Source organism: Hippocampus zosterae, chromosome 20 (assembly GCF_025434085.1).
Source record: "Hippocampus zosterae strain Florida chromosome 20, ASM2543408v3, whole genome shotgun sequence".
Taxonomy (NCBI): domain Eukaryota; kingdom Metazoa; phylum Chordata; class Actinopteri; order Syngnathiformes; family Syngnathidae; genus Hippocampus; species Hippocampus zosterae.
This window is the reverse complement of record NC_067470.1, coordinates 8,167,603-8,186,964: the sequence shown is the minus strand read 5'-3', so window position 1 is coordinate 8,186,964 and position 19,362 is coordinate 8,167,603. Positions and strand designations below refer to the sequence as shown.

Genomic DNA, 19,362 nt, shown 5'->3' with positions numbered 1-19,362 from the left:
GTGCGGCTGCCGATCTCGGGCATGGCGGGTGGCGTACCTTGGCCTTGTCAAGTTGTGCCTGAGCTTGTCTCTCTGCCTCTCGACGCACTGCCTCCTTGTCCTCCTCCAGAGACACATCCGAGTCTGATGGACGGCTGGTGTAGGAATCGGCCGAACCCTGCGGAGGTGACGCAGCACACTTGGGTTTATTTGACTCCTTCTTCAGACAGGCGGCTTTTATTTAGCTTTAAAATATTCAAATTTCTTCCTAGGATACTTAAGACTCCCGACGAGTTTTTTTTTTTTTTTGGCCTTTATGCTGAAAACTGGAGCATCTGAGTTAGATAAGAACAACAACCGACCAAAAAAACAAAAATAAAGCAAAACTAGAGGATACATAAATAAAATAGAGCACCTGAAAAAAAGAAAGATGCTGTTGATACAATATTTCATAAAATAATGATATAGCACCTAAAATAGAAAAAAAGAGTACAGATATAAGTTTACAAATATAAAATAAAGTTAGTCCCAACTAAACCATTTGAAAAAAAAATAAGAAAATATATTTCAAAATAAAAAATACACCACCTGCACAAATGCAAAAAAAAAAAAATCAAAATATCAATGAAAAGTAGGTAAAGCACCCGAAAGAATACGCCAAAAAGCCGCAAGCATTAAACCTGAATTAATGAAATAATACAAATGAATTAACAAATTGATTATATGAAAAAATATATAAATTCAGCACCAAAAAAATGAGGGGAAATATGTTACCTGTAAAAAATATGCATATATATATTTTTTAAATTAATATCAATAAATTAAGAACAATATCAAAATAAAATAAATACAAAGCACCTCAGTTAATATTTACGCGCTTGCATAAAAAAATTAAAACATAAAATCGAGTCAAACAATGTGCGGGAACAAGATCGAAACGTGTAAATGTAAATTAAATCATTTTATCTGTGGTTTTCTTGTTCCTGTTTTGATTGTCAGGTGTCCTTGAGTGTTTTGAAAGGTGCTTATAAATAAAATGCATTATTATTATTAAAATCATCATGTGAGAAAAGAAATGAAATAAGTTAAAGTACATTTTTGGGCTCTTAATTGTATATGACCGTTCTAAACGATGCATTATGAACATCATATTCTCCCTTCAACAAAGCACATTAAACGCGTTGAAAACAATCACCAGATGAATTCCAACCCACGGCCCTACAAGGACGCAAGTCGAAAGGTGTCGAACGTGCGAGGCAACTTTTGACACCCACACGAGGGCTTTTCATTCATCTCGCTGCGGCACCACAACACGCTGCCGTCTGAGTTAAAAATAGCCTTCCCCTTGCTCAGCGGTGCCCCGTTCGAATCATCCGGCCGCCGCACGCGCGCCGCGGTGGATTGTTGTCGACGGTACCCGATTCACGGGGGATGGCAGCGTTGTTGCGATTGTGCAAGGAGAATCGGACCGGTGCAACAAAGCGTGGCGCTGGCATGTGGCGTCTGCTTCCGTTGTAAGTCTTGGTTATTGTGCCTGCTGACAAAAAGCAGCAGGAACAATACGGAAGTGGTTGTTTGTGTTATCTGCTCATATTTAGCCAAATGCGTCGGAACAGTCGCCCCAACCTGAATCCTATTGAGCATGCTTTTCACTTGCAGACGACAAAAACGGAAGGGAATATGCCCGAGAGGAAGTTCCAGATGGAGACCTGGCAGAGGATCAACGGGGATGAAATCCAGCAAGATTTAACATTAAAAGTCTAAGAACTGATCCTTGTGGCACTCCACAGGTAAAGAAAGTGGGAGTTCCTGACTTGAGGCTCCGATTGACCGCAAAGCATTTGTCCCATTACCTTTGGTCCCTGAAAAGTGTGGGGGGGGGGGGGGGCATGCATACATCTTTTTTGACTCCAAAAAACAAAAAAACCTTCTAATAGTTTTGGATTTTACATTGTAGTTCGCTTTTTTTTCATTTTTAGAGCAGGTTTGTTTGTTTTTACGAGGTTTTACTTTTTCCCCCAAAAAAGCTTTTTGACAGCTCAGCGGGAGGCATGGGTCAGCTTCACGCATGCAAGAAAGCAGCAGACGGCAAACAACTTTTGCGAACCGAACGCGTTGCTTACGTAGGCATCCGAGCTCTTGACGCGACCTCCCTTAGCTCTTTTCAGCAGGCGGATCCAGGTGGCCTTCATCAGCCACGCTGGTCATTCAGTCTCCCGATGCCGCTACCGCTCGGAGTACGCTCGGACCCGCAACCGCTGCGGTCGACTTCGCGGCGACAGGTAGAAACGAGGCTGGCGCCACGTAAACGGCCGCACCCTTTCAACGCCTCTCTCGGGGTTGGGGATGCCGCTTTCATTTCAGTTTTGCCGCAGCTGCGCTCGACCCCGCCGTTTGATGAGGCGTCCGCGTGATCTCAGCCCCCCCCCCCCCCCGGTCTCCTCAGGCGGGCTGCAGCAGGTGCCGACGACTCCCGGGATGAGTCAGGTGGGCAGCGAAGTGTCGCATCCTCCCATCCCCGCTTAGAACGCCTTCTCCTCTATCGCCACGTCGCGCGCAAACATCTGATCCAATCAGCCTGACCCGACTCTTCTTCCCTGGCGCTAATGAAGCCTCGCAGGTGCCTCCGCCGTCTTCGCCGCTACCCTGACGCAAGCCCGGGCTTCTCTGCGTTTGTCACAAGCTCGCCTGTGCTATTTCAGTGATTCTGCCGCTCTGTCTCTGTCCACCCCTCCTCCATTTCCTCCTCCTCCGTCACTCCCCACATTCCCCCCCCCCCCTCAGTTACCCCCTAACGTTGCATTCATCTGCTCGCATTGCGGGGCTCTGGTTGGGCTTCTCGTGCACGTGCGCCACTCGCCATAATAAGTAACGGGGACATGACTCTATGTCAGTGGTGTGTGGAGTAACAGGACAGCTTGTTGGAATCGACAAGGTCAGAAAGACCCCCCCCCCCCCCCCCCCCCCCCCCCCGAGCACACCCCAACTAGTGGCATAAGGGTCTTGATTTCTGCACCGGTGATGCTGTATTGTTCTGCAATTACATCATCCGCACACACTTGCCTTTGTTGAAATTGTTTACACTGTGAAGAGATCCAAATATCGAACTAGCCCCGCTTTTCAAGTCGGGAGTGTTGTCGCAGTTTTTTTTCTCCCCCAGTTGTTTATCAATGGTCTCAAAATGTCCAACTCGAACCCCCCCGCCACCCCCCCCCACCTTTCAGAAAGTGGTGCAAGCTTTCAGTTTGCTGGTGTAGGGCGGAGCCAGAAGCACCGCTGACCGCTGATTGGTCGGCAAATAATTGAATAATAATAAACCAGCGGGTGCGGAGACTCACGTTGTGGATTGTTTTGCTTTTTTTTTTGCACGCCATTGATTGTGTCGCCGCTGTAATGGCTCCCGAGTTTGTACCCTTTTAGTGTGCTTTTGCGACACGCTTTGTGTTTATTTTTCGGTTCGGCTATATTTGCAGCTTATTGCGTTGCCACAACACGAAAATCAGACAGTCATCGTTTTCAGTACTCCTTTGTTACTTTCCCATTGCAGTGTGGGAGACTTGTGGGGGCGGGGCTACACACAAGGCTATCTGCTGATTCGTCGACAGAAGTGCCCGCTTGAGTCCGTGTCGCAACATATTTAATTGGGAGTTCAGCTAGCGACAGAAAAGACATCGTTATTTAAAATTCGAAGGGGGCTGGCAGTACCGCAGAGATTCATCGCCGACCGTCGCAAAGCCGCACGGGAAAAATGAGCGTAATTAGCGCGTTAATTAAAAGATTCCCGACCCCTTTGAGGAGCAGGAAAAAACTTGGATGAGAGCGGTGACTAAAAATGGATCCGCCGGCGCTGCACTGATGACGCACGCTGTTGCAGCTGACGGCTCGCGGGGTTGCGCCAGTTCGGAGGTCATCCGGTGTGGTGTGTATAAGATTTTTAAAGATTTGTGTTTTCTCCCCGAGGAGCCCTAACCGTACATCAAAAGCTGACGCGCTAATCGTCAGAGACCATCGCAACCGATCAACATGGGAGTTTTCACTTGGAGATGTCAAAACAACGCAACCAACATGAAAGGAAAAGCCGCAGCGTAGCGATGCAAATTTAGCGCCGGAAAGCTAGATCCGACACAACGAGTGTTTAAAAAGATAAAGGGACCTTCCATCTAGCAGTCTTTTCATAACACTCGTCATCATGAGGGTCACGTACGATAACGAGCCTATCCTACTGTTGGTTCAAACCGTTTTCTCTTATGCCATGAAATGGTTTTAAATCTTTTTTTTTTCTTTAATTGAACTCGTTCGAGCGCGTCGACCTCACAGTGCAGAGGTCAAGGTTGGATCCCGGCTCTGGCCTTCCTAAGGGGAGTTTGCGTGGTCTCCACGTGCCTGTGTGGGTTTTCTCCGGGTACTACTTATTTTTATTTTATTTTTTTGTTTACATTTTCTGTCTGAAGCAACGATTTCCAAATTAAATAGAATTACATCTATTATAAATCAAATTAGAAAAACGGCGTAATAATAGAGTTTACATGTTCTCCCCGGGCCTGCATGGGTTTTCTCCGGGTACTACTTATTTTTATTTATTTTTTGGTTTACATTTTCTGTCTCAAGCAACGATTTCCAAATTAAATAGAATTACATCTATTATAAATCAAATTAGAAAAACGGCGTAATAATAGAGTTTACATGTTCTCCCCGGGCCTGCATGGGTTTTCTCCGGGTACTACTTATTTTATTTTTTTTGGTTTACATTTTCTGTCTCAAGCAACAATTTCTAAATTAATTAGAATTACATCTATTATAAATCAAATTATAAAAACGGCGTAATAGTAGAGTTTGCATGTTCTCCCCGGGCCTGCGTGGGTTTTCTCCGGGTGCTCCGGTTTCCTCCCACATTCCAAAAAAACATGCAAGGAAGGTGAACGGGACACTCTAAATTGTCCCTAGGTGTGACTGTGGGCGCGAATGGTTCGTCTCTGTGTGCCCTGCGATTGGCTGGCAACCAGTTCAGGGTGTCCCCACAGCTACTGCCCGAAGACGGCTGGGATTGGCTCCAGCACACCCGCGACCCTCGTGAGGCTAAGCAGATTAGAAAACAGATGGAAGGATGAACTCATTAGACGACAATGTCAACAAACTGACATCAAATCAAAAATCAATGACTCATGGCCAGTCAAAGGATGAGCACAACCATGTTGCCATTTCAGACAGCGCTTGACTGACACAAACGCCTCCAAATCCGTAACCTGACATGCACCTGGTTGGATTTCTAGCTAGCCGTTGGAAGAACACAACAGCCTGAAATCCGGGACCAGATCCCCGAGTAGGTGTCAAGTCCCTAGCATAATGGCAGGACACAGATGCCATCATGCTCACTGACACGGCCCACGTCTGCTTGGAGAAACTCTTTCCTGCATGGTCTTCCATCTCCGCATTCACTTAAAGTGTCCAAAATGTTCATCTTCACCCTTTTTTTTGTTGCATTCAAGGCATATCCTGTCAGAAGCGCCGCCTCCTGTCATCTCCCTCAGGGATTTTACAGTGCATTAAAGCTCTTTGGCTTCTACGGCTTCACTCAAGAGGGGGCGCGGGGGGGTTGGGGGGGGGGGGGGTTGCGTTTTCTACAAAGTGACCTTCAGCACGACTGGCTTCCTCCTCAGGAGAGAGAAAAGGGATATTTATATCGAGTAAATATACAGCATCTTAAAATACGCTGTTGGATTTAGACTAACTAAAGTTTCTGCTGGGGATGCTTTGTTGTCGTTCTGTATGGTCGGTCAGAATTTATTATTTTTTTTTCCCAGCCAACTTCGGCCGAATTAATGTAAATACTTTTAGTCGTGTCAAAATAAGGAGCGATACTTCCTCTTGGGGAAAATGCCCTTTCATCACAACACGTTGACGTGATCTTTCATCAATTGGTCCTCGCGCAAAGCAAAATTAATCGACATGCTGACGAGTGAATGCAGCCGAATCATGTTCGGTTTTTCTGCTTGTCAAGTCAACAGGCTGACAATGGCCAATTCGGTCTCGTCGTGACTCATTCCGGAGCCGCCTCGCTCTCTCTCTCTCTCTCTCGCCCCTGCCATCTGTACATCAGCGCTACTTCGTTCGACTCACGAAAATGATTGCCGGCCATTGACAGCCACCTGCTACGTGCTGCGCTTACTAAAATTTGCTAATTGCGCGACCGTGAGAAAACAACAAGATGAAGATGGAGGGGGGGCGGGATAATAAGTCTTGCGGAGTGGCAAAAAGAGGGAAGAGGGGGCGTTTGCCGCACAGACATCAAGGTGACACCGCCAGGCCTATGAAAAGTGTTTACCCAGCAATCTGAGAGCCAGCGCATTAGGTAAGTGCATCGGCCCATCGCCTTGATGGACTTGCTGGCTTGTCAATCACACGGCGAGATAGCACGGCTTGCAAAACACGGGGAGCGCGGAGCAGGGTCGCAGTTTTGGATACAAAACCAATCGGAAGTCGATACCGAGTGTTTTGGTTTTTGTTAATAAGAAGAATGAACTGGAAGAAACGAAGGGATTTATTCGGCGGTCCATTCGAGACAAAACTAGCTTCAGGGGTTAGCTGCGCGTTGACGCAGCCAATGCCGCTTTCCGCATTTACATAATTAGATGGGCAGCAGCCACGCCAGTTGCTTTTGATACAGACGAGTGCAGGCGAAGAGTGTCGGGCATTGAGGCCTTTTTGGCCTCTGGAATCGGGCTGAATGGTTTAGAAAAACTAATTGCGATTGTTTTCCTTATTGTGATTAAATATGCGATTTTTAAAAATAGATATATCAGCAATAAAAGTATCTTTCAAATATTTTCATTAAGTTCAAGTCAATTTCATTGTCAAATGTGCTACAGGTGCCACATACAGCTCTCAAACACAGGACAGAGAGGAGCCGCTGCGGGTGCCCGCACTGCCGTTAACTGAAATGAATAATATTTTTTGTTTTTCGGACTTCTCGCTGGGTATTATGGTCTAATCCCGGGTCGCTAATAAATATTACCTGCAACTGGCGGCTGCCGTTGCTGACATCGTTCTCATTAGCAGTCAATCCCCCCCCCCCCCCTCGCTGCGAGGATCGTCTTTATCTAACAGCTCATTCCCTCGGCGGACAGCGAGCGCTATAATAGGATGACGGCCGATGAAGAGGATACAGATAAGTGAGAGAGGCCGGGCTGTGAGGATTGGGGGGGGGGGGGGCAGGCTTCTATTTTACGCCGGCGTCATCAATATTACGGCAGCTTCCTGGCGTGTGAGGTGTAAGACCGCTAGATGATTGATGAGGTCTGACTGAGCGAGCGGAACGAGCGGCAGGCTAACCGTCGCCGCTGAAATCTAACGTCCAACAAACACGAGCGTGTCGAGGAGTCATGCGTTCGGCCTCGTTGCTTTTATGTCATGTGGACTGGATGAAGCGAGTGTGACATCATTCGCCGGTTTGGTTTCATTTCGCTTTCGGACGATAGCCTAGCTTTCTTACGCCAAGTCTTAGTTAGCCGGGCTAGCTATAAAGTCGCACAATTACGAAAAAAAAAATCCCCGGAGACGACGATTAAGTTATTGCAGCATGGTGTATATGTGGTCAGTATGTCTGCCCCACAGGAAGAGATTCCGGGTTCAAATCTGATTTTGTGGGCTGCTCTCCCAGTGCTTGCGCGAGTCGCCGGCTTCTTCCCACATTCCCAAAACATGCGCGTCAGGACGAAACTTTTAAAAAGTCCAGATCAAGAGCATTTCTTGAAGTAAAGGTCCGGAAGGCCGCATAATCAATTATTGATCCAATTTTTTCTTCAAGGCTCTTTTGGGTTGAACAAATCAAACTGACGGGGACCGTCAAATCCCATATGCGATTACACGATACGACGTCTGCTGCGTGTCAAAGCCAAAGGCTGCGATTGTCTCGTCCGGGTCCCAACGCGGCTTTGCGTTCTGCATTCGCTCGCTTACCATAGCCTCAACTCAAAACTCCAAAGCGAGACTTTAAACGCAGCTACGGCTGAGAAGGTGCAACACGCGCTGACTTCACGAGTCGAGCGCATGCCACTGTGGAGGTTACAAAGTTCAGGCGTACGTCGACAGACTGCGTTGGGAACGGACGCCCGGGTGGAGAGCTGAATATTCGAAAGGGTGCAAGGTTTGAGGACCTAGGACAAAAGAAGGAGTACTACCTTGAAGTACCACCGTCAGATAACGCCCCTTAAAATGTGTCCCAATAACCTCCGTTCTGACGGAGCCCCAAGCCCTTCCCCTCGCAAAGAGAGGAAGGAAGAAAACCTCGGAATAGCGTGGAGGAGAAAAAGAAAAAAAAAAGTTTTGTGAAACTCACCAAATCTGAGTCCTCACTAGCCGAGTGAAACATTTCTGCCGGAAGGAAAAAAAAAAAGAAAATCTCAGCGGCTGCCCATCTTTGCTGCGCAGCTCAGAAATTCCTCAGACTTTTTGCTTCTGGAAGCCCCCCCCCCCCCCCCCCCATTACGCCAAAATGAGATTAAAAGTTCCCTTTTGGTCCTCCTGTGGCCTACTTAAGAGGCATGGAGAGAGGACGAGTGTCTTTCCCACGCTGGGAGTCTACTCCTTCGGAACGCCACAACCGTCCACCAGACCCAAAAAACAAGCCCCCCCGCCCTCCCACTCCCCCTTTCCTCCCCAACCTCTGTCCCTCCCACACACAGACATTACGGGTAAGCAAGGAAGATCTCTGGCCAACGGGGCTGGCCTGAAAATTCCAGAAAGCAGCCGCAGCCCCCTCCTCCTTTGTTTTTTTTTTTTTAAATGCCTGCGCATCTGTGGCGTTTACACGAGGTCCACTGTGCCGAAGAAGAGGCAACGCCCCCCCCCCCCCCCCCACCCGACTGACTGTATAGCCTGAAACACATGTTGGTGAGAGCGAGATACCGGGAAGCCTTTCATCTGCACGACGCAACGCCGAAACCACGACAAGTTGCCATTTCTCGAGGGAAGCGGGGTTGTTACTCATAATGTGACAAAAGGGGAATAGTTTTATTTTATTGATTATTGATTGTTCACAATATCAATCAAAATATACTAAAATGCTCGCCTACATTTTTGCACACTCTCAATTGGCGGAGCCCGCCGTATTCTGATCAAAACGGTGCAATGTTTTAAAAACGTGAGACTCGGCTCGGTTACACCCCCCCCCCCTTCCCCAACAAAAAAATGGGATCTGCGTTAGAACTGCACAACAAGAACCTGTTACACAAACTACAACCACAAAGCCAGATTTGTTTTTTGTTTTTTCCTCTCTCCCCCTCGGTGAGTTGTTTTACGGGCGGCCCAGGCTAAATCCTGGATTAGATTGGGTTTGATCGGGGTTAACCCCACTGCGAGGATTATGTTACAGAGCGTGTGCTCGGCACGTGACGGCGGGAAGAGTAGACCGCACCTGACAAAACAATGGTGTCAAGAGGAACCTCAACTCTGGCCCTGCAGCATCAGGCTGACTGAAGACAATTCGGCGATATCGTTGATGGAGCTCCGGAAAGCGCAAACCGGACGTGACTAAATTGCATCAGTTATCAATCAAATTGTTGACTTGACGCAAGACAAACGTAAATGTCGGTTTGAAGGACAGACGTTCTCTACACAGGGAAGTACTGGGAAAAAAAAGCTACAAACGTCACACCTTAATTTGCTTCCCGTTTCGTCTCAGCAAGGCGCGTTTGTTGGGGGTTTGTCAGCATGACATGTTGATAGATGGATCTTGTTTGCACTGCAATTGAGAAATTGTCCCTTGTTTTGGAGAAAAAAAAGGGGGGGGTGACTGTCGAGATTTAACACATTGCCGGGCGATTGAACTCGGGCGGCGTCAAAATGAAGGTCAGACAAATTGAGATCAGGCCTCGAGGGAGGAAAGGCCACATGCCGAGTGTGGGGCTGGTGATCGGGAAGTCGGAGCTGGTGTCACGAGCTAGGGAACTAAAAATACGTGCACGATCACAATCTCTCGCCGACAAACCAGCCAGATGTGACAAGGCGATGCATCATGATCCCAACGTTTGAGGTTAAAGGAACTCCTGCGTCACCTTTGGAGTATCAAGAGCGAAAACAAGCGCAGAGAGGCATTCGTACTGACAGCGGCGCAAAGGCCGACGCTGACAACTTACAAGAAACGGGCACGCTGTAATTGGACAACGAGAGGGGTGTGTTGGGGTTGAACATGAAAATAAAGTACCGTATTGGCCCGTATACAAGAGTGTTTTTTTTTTGCATTAAAAAAAACACTCTTAAAAAAACATTAAGGTCTTCTTATATTCGGGGTCTATATGTTATACCCATTCACGACGCTAGATGGCGCCATATATCATTGACGCGAATGCTGAACTTGACTCCCCAGGTCAAAGCGAACCCGCCACGAAGAATAAAAATAAAAAAATAGCGGTAAGAAAGAAAAGAGAAGAAAATAATAGAAGAGATAACAGAAAATGGAGAAACGTAGCAACAATCTGGAGAAAAGTGGGTCGAAGTTCGGCCAGGTTAACCGGCAGCTGAGGAGAAGTTATGATGTCATTTACATTTCCAAACCCAGAAGCCATTCATTTACCAATGTGATTACATATTTAAATGTTCAGATATTAAGATTTGAATGAGGCAAAATAACATGCTTTTTCTCTCAAATATATCGTTCGAATCATTTGTTTCAGATGTACTGTAATTATTTTCTGGATAAAAAAATTAATTTGGTGCTCAAAAAGTCTTTTTTTCAAACTTGAGTCTTGAAAAAGAGGGGATCGTCTTATCATCAGGGCCGTCTTATATTCGGGCCAATACGGTATTTGAACCAGTCAAGGGCGCGGTGTGCTCATGATTACAAAAACAAAACACCAACGCTTCCTCAATTGGAGCCAGGGGGAAAGCCTGGAAGTAAAACAGCAATCACACAAATATACACAGTGAGCGGAGACCAGAAGTTAATAAAAAAATAAAAATCAAGGCCCGCGGGCCAGATGCGCAATTCAAGAACTGGCCACAATTTTTCTTGACCTCTGTTCAAAACTAACTACAAAAACAATGAGGACTAAATAGCGTTCTAGCCACACATTTAGTCCTTCAAAAAAATTAAAATAAAAACGGAGCTCAGCTTCATGGCGAGCTATATGTAAAGAAAAACAAAGTCGCAGCCCGATATGCGCCAAGTAAAATTCCACCCGGGTTCGGCTACTAGGCCATTTTCGAGCTGGAGTGGTAAAATGGACGTTGTTGGCAAACGGTTCAAGAGCAATGTGGATTCAAGTCACTCCCAATTCACATAAACAGTCCACGGGCTTCACGCTGTCAAAAGCACAGACAAGGGATCACAAATTTGGCCTGGCGATGACGTGAAAAAAAAGAGCAAAACCGCAACTGACCCGAGGTGCCGTTGAGTTATTGTAAGAAAAGAAAAACAAAATCCTGCATCAACAACCATGTTTTCTTTGCCGGTCAAGCATGCATTTTTTATTTTTTTATTTTCGTGTTTTTTTTTTCAAACAAATCGTGGCTGGCATTAAAAGTCTGGAAAAACACACCAATCACCGATGTGTTTTTCAACAGTCGACTCCAGACTTGCCGAGAGTGCATATTACGCACTTAAGAAAACTCCATGAGGACTTATCGTTCTACTCTGATAAAATTTTCATTTTCCTGGAAGTACTGCAATCCCAACAACGTTGATGGCCTATTATGTCACTGTGGCTTTCTCAAAAGCCATATTCACAGATTTAAGAGATTCAGAGCAAAAAAAAAAAACAAAAACAAAAACAGGTCTTAAAGGTTCCGATTATCTTCTCGACAACAAATTAATTAAACTTAAACGTTATCCCAATGTTGTATGTAATCATAAATACCATCTTGAGAACGTACAGCAAATGAAAGCACGGATGGAAAATCTCGACCGGGGGCCCCGACGGGATTCACAACTAATGAAAACCCGCGAGGGCGGACAGCCAGCGTCTGACTGAGGTTACCTAGAAACGGGACACACCACGTCACTCGAGCCGCGGGACCATCTCTAATTACAGACATCGAGACGAAGGGAGAACAAGAAGAACAGTGGAGCGTCCAAGGTGTGAACGCTACAGCGGCTAACGTTCTTAAGTACCGGTACTCAAAAAAATGTTCACAGTAAAACGTGAAAACACTTTCAGGTCGGATGACAAAGTGCGTAACATGCCTCAAACTTGTTAAATTGGTAAGTTGAGCCTGATAAGGTGATAAGCTGCCCACATATCCTGTCAATCGGAAACACCAGCTAACAAGCTAACATGCTAACAAAGGGCGCATGTATTGAGAGCTAGAGTCTTCCTGCTTTGAAACAGGAGTCCGTTTAATTCTTTTTCGATGGACATGCTGCACACAATATCACCCCAGAAGGGGGAACAATTGTTTGTGTCCACTTGATCCCGGACTTATTTTGGAATGATTGCGTCTCTCTGTAAGGAGATTTGGCGGACTTTCCAAAGAGCCGGGATTTTAGAGTCAAAGCAAAGATGAAAGCGTACCTTTCCATGAAAAAAAAAAAGTCATAGTAGTGAGGAGGAAATGAATTGGGGACTAATGTACTTTACTAATGCCAAAGACAGGTCAATTCATCAATCCTCGATGTCACGAGGATGATTAAGGTTGCACAATAAAAATTCTTTGCGGCTTACGGGTCCTAAAATGTAACAAAACGACGTCTGTCCGTGGAGCGTAAACATGGCAACAGTCTAATTTGGCAAGACTAGCGTTGTTGTTCACGTTGTCATTTTAAGCCATAAGAACACAGGTGTCCAAAGTCAAGGCCCGGGGGCCCAGATCTGGACCGCCACCTCATTTGATGCGGCCCGCGAAAGCAAATCAAGCATGTCAAGTTCCATGATGCTTGCTTAAGTCCGAGGCAAAATTTCAAATTGTAACATGTAATCCACAGTAATAGTCATTATTCTTGACTTCTGATTTTAAAACGAGTCATCCATCAATTTATTGTGTATGTAACATGTGGAGGGGATTAAACATTTATATGGTTTCCCAAAATTCATAACGGCCCTCCGAGGCAAACTGAAACTACAATGTGGCCAGTGACAAAAATTAGACACCGTTGCATTTGAACGAGTGGTAAGTGTACTGACATTTAAAAAAAAAAAAAAAACAAAGCAATCTTGTGGATCATGGGAAGAAAATGCAAACTCGACACAGGAAGGCCGAAGGCGAAATTCCAATTGCCCCTTGAAGATTTTGTCGTGGGCCACATTTTAGTTACCGTTTCCCTTGGAGGGCCAATATGACTGAAACCAATTTTTTTTTTAAAAAGTAAATGATATTGATTTATTCAACTGTTGTTTAAGTTACTGTAATGAGGGGTTTGGTTACATTTAGCGAGCATCATGGAAGTTAGCATGTTTCATTTGCTTTCGCGGGCCACATAAAATGACGTGGCGGGCCAGATCTGGCCCCCGGGCCTTGGGTTTGACATCCGTTTTAAATCATCAATCAACTATAAAATAAAAAAAAAAATGGTGAAAACAAGACCGTCTTGACAAGTTTTGTCCAGAGTCAGGCTGTGTCGGTCGATTTAGCTTCCCCGCACAACTTCTTGGATGGACTTTTGTTCCATAAAATCTCACAGTGCAGCTAATCGGTAACGTTGACATTCAATCCATTGCCATAACTCTTCCACCGAGCTTCTATCGTTGTCCATGCACAAATAATACGGTTTCGAGAAATGCAGCTCGACATGCAATATTTAGAGAGCACGGGAGCAGCCCCAGTGTAATTCACGGGAAGAAGGACAAGCTTCTGCATTGTTGCTTGTTCTTTTTTTTTTTTTTTTTTACCTTCGGCTTCTTGGACATGCTACTCCTCCCCTCAATGCCGGAAATCACTTTTGTCGCCGCTCTGTTCCTCGGCCGCGACGGCAACTCAATAATGCAGATCCTCGGTTTTCACTCAGAGTAGCCTAAGCCAGAGGTGTAAGCGGCGGACGGAGGCGGTGAGGAGACAATGTCTGCGGCGCCACCCGGCAAGTGCCTCATAAAGACAATCCGCGTCACCCGAGTGACATATAAAAAAAAAAAAAATTAAAACAGAAATTAGTAGAATGTGGCCATCCGCAAAAAGACATCACACAGCTCGTGTGGAGTGACGACAGCAGAGGCGGAACACGCGCGCAACACAAAATCTAGCGTTTAAGCCGTGCGGTGTCATAGTTCGCTCTGAAGTGTTTATCCCACTGGCCGGGTATTAAGCTTTAATTTCATAGGGTGACATCTGTTGCGAGGTTAACTAGATGGCACTCGACGAGGAAGATTGGGGGCGGGAGGAGCTACATGCAGACGACGACATGTTTGTTTGTTTGTTTTTCTGCGACTTTAAAAAGCTTCAGTGATACTGAGAAGTGAATGTGATGCTGTGACCGCTGGTCTGGAGCCATCACGCTACTGGACAAGACAAACCGAGAGTAACATCTGGTGCAATAAATCTGCATCATGGGTCTCAAAGTCATTAGCCTTTCCCGGATGGACGATGGTACTCCTGCGGTGGTTTACGATGGAGGATGAAAGGATGAACAGCGTGCAGCATGGCCTCATATCTCGCAATGGATAGAGAGTACAACCGCAACAAAAAAAGTCCATCCGTTTTCTCATTTGCTCACCCGCACCGGGGTCGGTCGCGGATGTGCTGGAGCCTATTCCAGCTGTCTTCGCACTGTCGGTGAGGTACACCCTGAACTGGTTGCCAGCCAACCGCGCTCACAATCCCACCACGGGACAATTTAAAGCGTTCCATGAATGTTTTTGGAACGTGGGAGGAAACCGGAGTACCCGGAGAAAACCCACGCAGGCACGGACGGCGGAGGGACCATGCGAAACGCCACACCGGAATGGAACCCATACACCTCTGCACTGTGAGGCCGTCGTGCTAACCAGTCAGGTGGCGAGGAATGGCGCAAGCAAAACTGTCATTTTTGCTGGCTTTTGGATTGACTTGACAGTGAGATGGAGGAAAAAAAAAAACAACAACAAAGAAAGGCGTCGACATTGAATGCACCTCAGACGCGTTATTGCAGTGCTCCCACTCCTACGCCACATGCGGCGGAAACATTCAGGTTCAGTCCGAGGACAGCACAGTCGAACAACATATGCACCGTGTGGAAGCACGGGGAGGGGGGGGGGGGGGTGAATGAAGCAGAGTTTGCCTTGAGTAAGAAAGACAGCAGCGCATCATTAATGATGCGCTGGACACACACACACACACACACACACACAATGCAGCCGGTAATGATGATTCGCAGCATATGGTCGATGACAGCGTCAGCTGCACCTGCCACGGTCGCTCCGCTACCGCAAACGTAACGCAAGGTGAGTTATGCGCACACATAAGCTAAATTTGTAAAGTGAACCATAACTTCACTCGCTACTATTTGCACACACACGTGCCCAAGTAGCCGATTTCATCCCGGCAGAGCCACTCTCACTCAGGTCTGCCTTGATCCTGCTGCACTAGCAAAGAATTACATTTTTTTTTTTTTAACACCAAAAAAAAAAAAAAAAAAACAATAAATAAATATGATGAAGTGATTTATCTCGCATTATTCCGAACAAACGGTCCGGCGGATTTTATAAAGTGGACATGTAGTAGTAGCTCGTCGTTATATAATAGTTAAATCTCTAAAGCCTCTCTTTGGAAAGGCCGCCGGGCACAGGAGCATCAAAAGCCAGCGGAAACGCACGGCCGGAGCCTAACGGTAATCTGTTGTACTTGTCCTCCTCACACACACACACGCACACACACACACGAGCGCTTCCGCACGCGGCAAACACTCCGCTTACCCACGAGACATTTTTGTTCTTGGAGTGTTTGAGCATGGCAAACGGAGTCTTCAGACGCCCCCCGCGGCCACAGTTGCGGGAGCCGGATCAGGGGTGGCGGCGGCGGCGGCCCGAGGTCGGCCTTCCCGGCGAACCCGAATCACCTGGCATCCGTCAAAAGGACGCCGCGGCCGAACAAAAAAAGCTGTCTGAGCCTTTAAAATTAAAAAAAAAAAAAAGTAGAATAAAACCAAATAATTCCAGAGAACTCTTTTCCTCCTGACAGCAGGCAATGACCTGACGGACTGCTTATGTATTCCCGCCGAGTATGAATATGAAACGGGCCAGCAGGTTTAACCCCGCCCAGCTGAGCCGCCGGCACGCTACCAATCGTGCTGCGGTTTTGCGTGGCCCGGCTCCCGAGGGGAAGCTTAGAGATGGATGAGCGTTCTCCGTGGAGGAGAGGACTCTTCACCGACTCATCCGTCTCTCAGGGGCACGTCGTCTCAACATAGCCGTCGTCATGGCACCGCTTGGCTTGGAGACCAGAGCCGCCGCCGCCGCCGCCGCTACTGACTGTTCTCTCAAGTCTTGAAATATTAACCAGAATCTCCCCAAAACAACAAGGACTCCAATTTTTTTTGTCCAAAGTCATCAAACTCTGGTTCGTGGTGATGACATGGATGAAGTTTGCAGAACTGCATATTTCCTGGAATGACGACATTTTAGCCGCGTCGGTTAGCGAGGGTCGAACGAACGGAACCTGCATCGACCTGCGACTGATTTTAACGAACTCAGACGTGAACTGAAAGCGCGCAGAGCCTCCATCTTCTTTTAACAGCCGTTGCTCTTAATTAATCGTACGCAGCCGCGTTGGCCGGCAGCCCTCGTCTAAGTGCAAAAGTTCGCCTGCGTCCCGCCGCCCCTAATTAGCGCCGCGCAACATCTGCAGCCGTTTTAAATGAGGCCGCGTCCGTCCCGGCTCCTTCTCCGAGTTGAACTCGAGTCGAAATGCCAGTTGTGACTGAAAACAGACGCGCTGTGCTAATAATTCTGCAGTCTGCAAAAAAAAAAACAACAACAACATCCTTATCAACCATGGAATCATATCCGCAGTCACTTTCCAAAAACTAGGACTTGACGATTTTTGGGAGTAGCTTGCTTCGTCCAGATCAATGAGAGGGGTAAAACCAAGGATCCGTTGTGAAACCTGGGGTCAGGGACTGACGTCAGTGTTTCCAGGGCCCAAGTGGCCCAATAAGCTATTGGGCTATATATCACACTTTCCAGTCTTATAAGTGAAGCAATAAGATTATGTAAAAGCGCTACAACACCGACTAGTTCCGAGACATTCCTCGGGATCTCTGTTGCCAATTAGTCGCTCCGTTTCCGGACAGCTCCACATTCTCTGGAAAAGTCCAAAATAAAAAAAATAATAAACGCGAGCCGGGTGCCAAAGAAGTCCTGGCCCAATACTGCTTCCCAGCCGGCCATCGCCGTGCCTCCAGAAAAGCGGGAGATGAATCACCGGCAGATTGTGCAGCCGTACCGAAATCGGCTGTGGTGCAAAGACCACCAAAACGATGCAAGGTGGGACACCCTGACGTCGTCAAAACTCAGTAAGGGCGTTGGGGAAGTTTAAGATCTCAACTGTTGTTAAGAACACGCGAAATGAGTGCCATCTCAAGAAAATGGCGACTTTGTGATGGCCAATGAACAGTAGACAAATCAAACCAAATTCATCCATCCATCCATTTTCGGATCCATTTATCCCCACAAGGGTCGCGGAGCGTGCTGGAGCCTATCCCAGCTGTCTGCTGGCAGTAGGCGGGGGACACCCTGAACCGGTTGCCAGCCAATCGCAGGGCACACGGAGACGAACAACCATCGGTGCTCACGCTTACACCTCGGGACAATTTAGAGTGTTCAATTAGCCTGTTTGGAATGTGGGAGGAAACCGGAGTACCCGGAGAAAAGCCACGCAGGCCCGGGGAGAACATGCAAACTCCACACAGGGAGGCTGGAGCTGGAATCGAACCCGGTACCTCTGCAATGTGATGTCGACGCGCCAACCATGAGACCACCAGGCCGCCCTCCAAAAAAATTGTCCTAGTTATCTACGCACTTTTTGTTGAACCTGTCACCTCAAAAAAAGTCGTTCCAAATACCCTTAAAAATCTCACCTTAACCTTAGCAAATGTTGTTTTATTTTTTTTTAAAGAATGCGTTCTGTCGTCATACTTGACTGACTGCCCTCCATTCACAAATCGATGTCTTACATTCCCGGAGTTTCCATGAGTCGCGTCTGGGAAGCGTCTACTCCGGTCTGGCAGGAAACGATATGCCCCACATTCCATCGAGAGTAGAATTGACCTATAATTATGTAACGCTAGCATGTAAGCGGAGCGTCATCGAACTAGTGGCGCCGTTCATGGCAGCTGGAGCGCCTCTTTGGGGCCTGCGCGGGTTGCGATTGCGGCTCCGTTTCTGGAATTTAAAAAATAAACACATTCACGATATTGAATTTCAAACCCGCCGGGAGGATCGTAGCCACACTCGACGCTGCAGCCGATGTGCCGTCTTGATGACGTGAGCACCTTTACGCCCGCGGAGGTTTACCGGTCTGGTGTGGCTTGGCAACAGCTGGTTCATACGCTAATCCACTCATCAGTTAAATTAAATCTTCCTCAGTTGTGCGGTGAATGTTGATCCAGTGCGCCGTGGAGTCAAATCAATCACGGAGCAAGTCAGAAATATTCTCTCTTGGCTGCAGTATGTGAGATGAAAGGTGTTTCCGAACGCAAACCCCCCGCCCCCCAAAAAAAAGTCTCCACCCGCCTTCAAGTGCAGCTTTGGTCTGGCCGCCTTTGTGGGGGCAACACCTGGCGGATCACTTTTGTGCACTCGCGGTCATGTAATCCAGCGCGAGGCTGCGATGGATTATTCAGGCAAGAGCTCATTACGACATTTGCAGATATTACACGCGGGGGCGAGTCATCGCCGGGGTTTTCACCGAGAGGTTGTGCAACCCAACATCAGCTTTAAAGAATCTAAAAGATAATCACGGTCGTCGATTCGCTTGAAGACGTTCACTGAATGGGGCAAAGGCTCAAAGACGAAATCAAAGAACATTGGCAGGGAGCTACCGCGGGCCGCAGACGCTCAAGACGCAGACTAACCAACTCCAGGCCCTGGCATGACTCGCTTGTCCGCGCCCCTGAAAGGAACAATTCCAACACGGACATACGACAGTAGTTCTACTTTATGAAAGCATTTCTTAACAGTGTCTTGGATTGTCTTTGCGGCCTCCTATCTGATTTCTTTTCATTGAGGGGAGCGTGTGAAAAGGCGAAAGTGAAACTAGGCCATCTAGTGGTAATACGGAATGGAGTTTTTGCCAGGCTGCTTTTAGCCGTCGACGGATTTATACTCGCTCGCCGTGGCGCACGAAGGCCTTCTGGAGGGAACAATTGGGAAACGATGCGTCCTTTTCATGACCACCGGCCCCCTGATGTCCTAACGACAGCGGTCCCCAACCTTATTTTTGCTCCACAGACCAGTTTTGATGTCAGAACAATATTTTAAGGTG

The 19,362-nt window shown here is 47.2% G+C and overlaps 2 protein-coding genes across 9 annotated transcripts in view; both read right to left on the bottom strand.

The window, feature by feature from the left end:
* The window catches only part of cacnb2a (calcium channel, voltage-dependent, beta 2a), a 31,295-nt gene that overhangs the window by 8,043 nt on the left and 3,890 nt on the right, over positions 1–19,362 (bottom strand). For 3 of the 7 annotated variants that reach the window (XM_052053877.1, XM_052053878.1, XM_052053879.1), the window contains exon 2: positions 38–157. In XM_052053877.1, the coding sequence (XP_051909837.1) occupies positions 38–157 (120 nt within the window). Of the gene's footprint in view, positions 1–37; positions 158–2,102; positions 3,162–8,314; positions 8,619–19,362 lie in introns of those variants that run through there. The other 4 variants (XM_052053881.1, XM_052053883.1, XM_052053880.1 and 1 more) reach the window with 3 other exon arrangements.
* LOC127592868 (zinc transporter ZIP12-like) overlaps positions 38–19,362 on the bottom strand; it is a 30,004-nt gene continuing 10,679 nt past the window's right edge. For both annotated transcript variants that reach the window (XM_052053885.1, XM_052053884.1), the window contains exon 14: positions 38–157. The gene's annotated coding sequence lies outside the window, so the exon portion shown is untranslated. The remainder of the gene's footprint in view (positions 158–19,362) is intronic.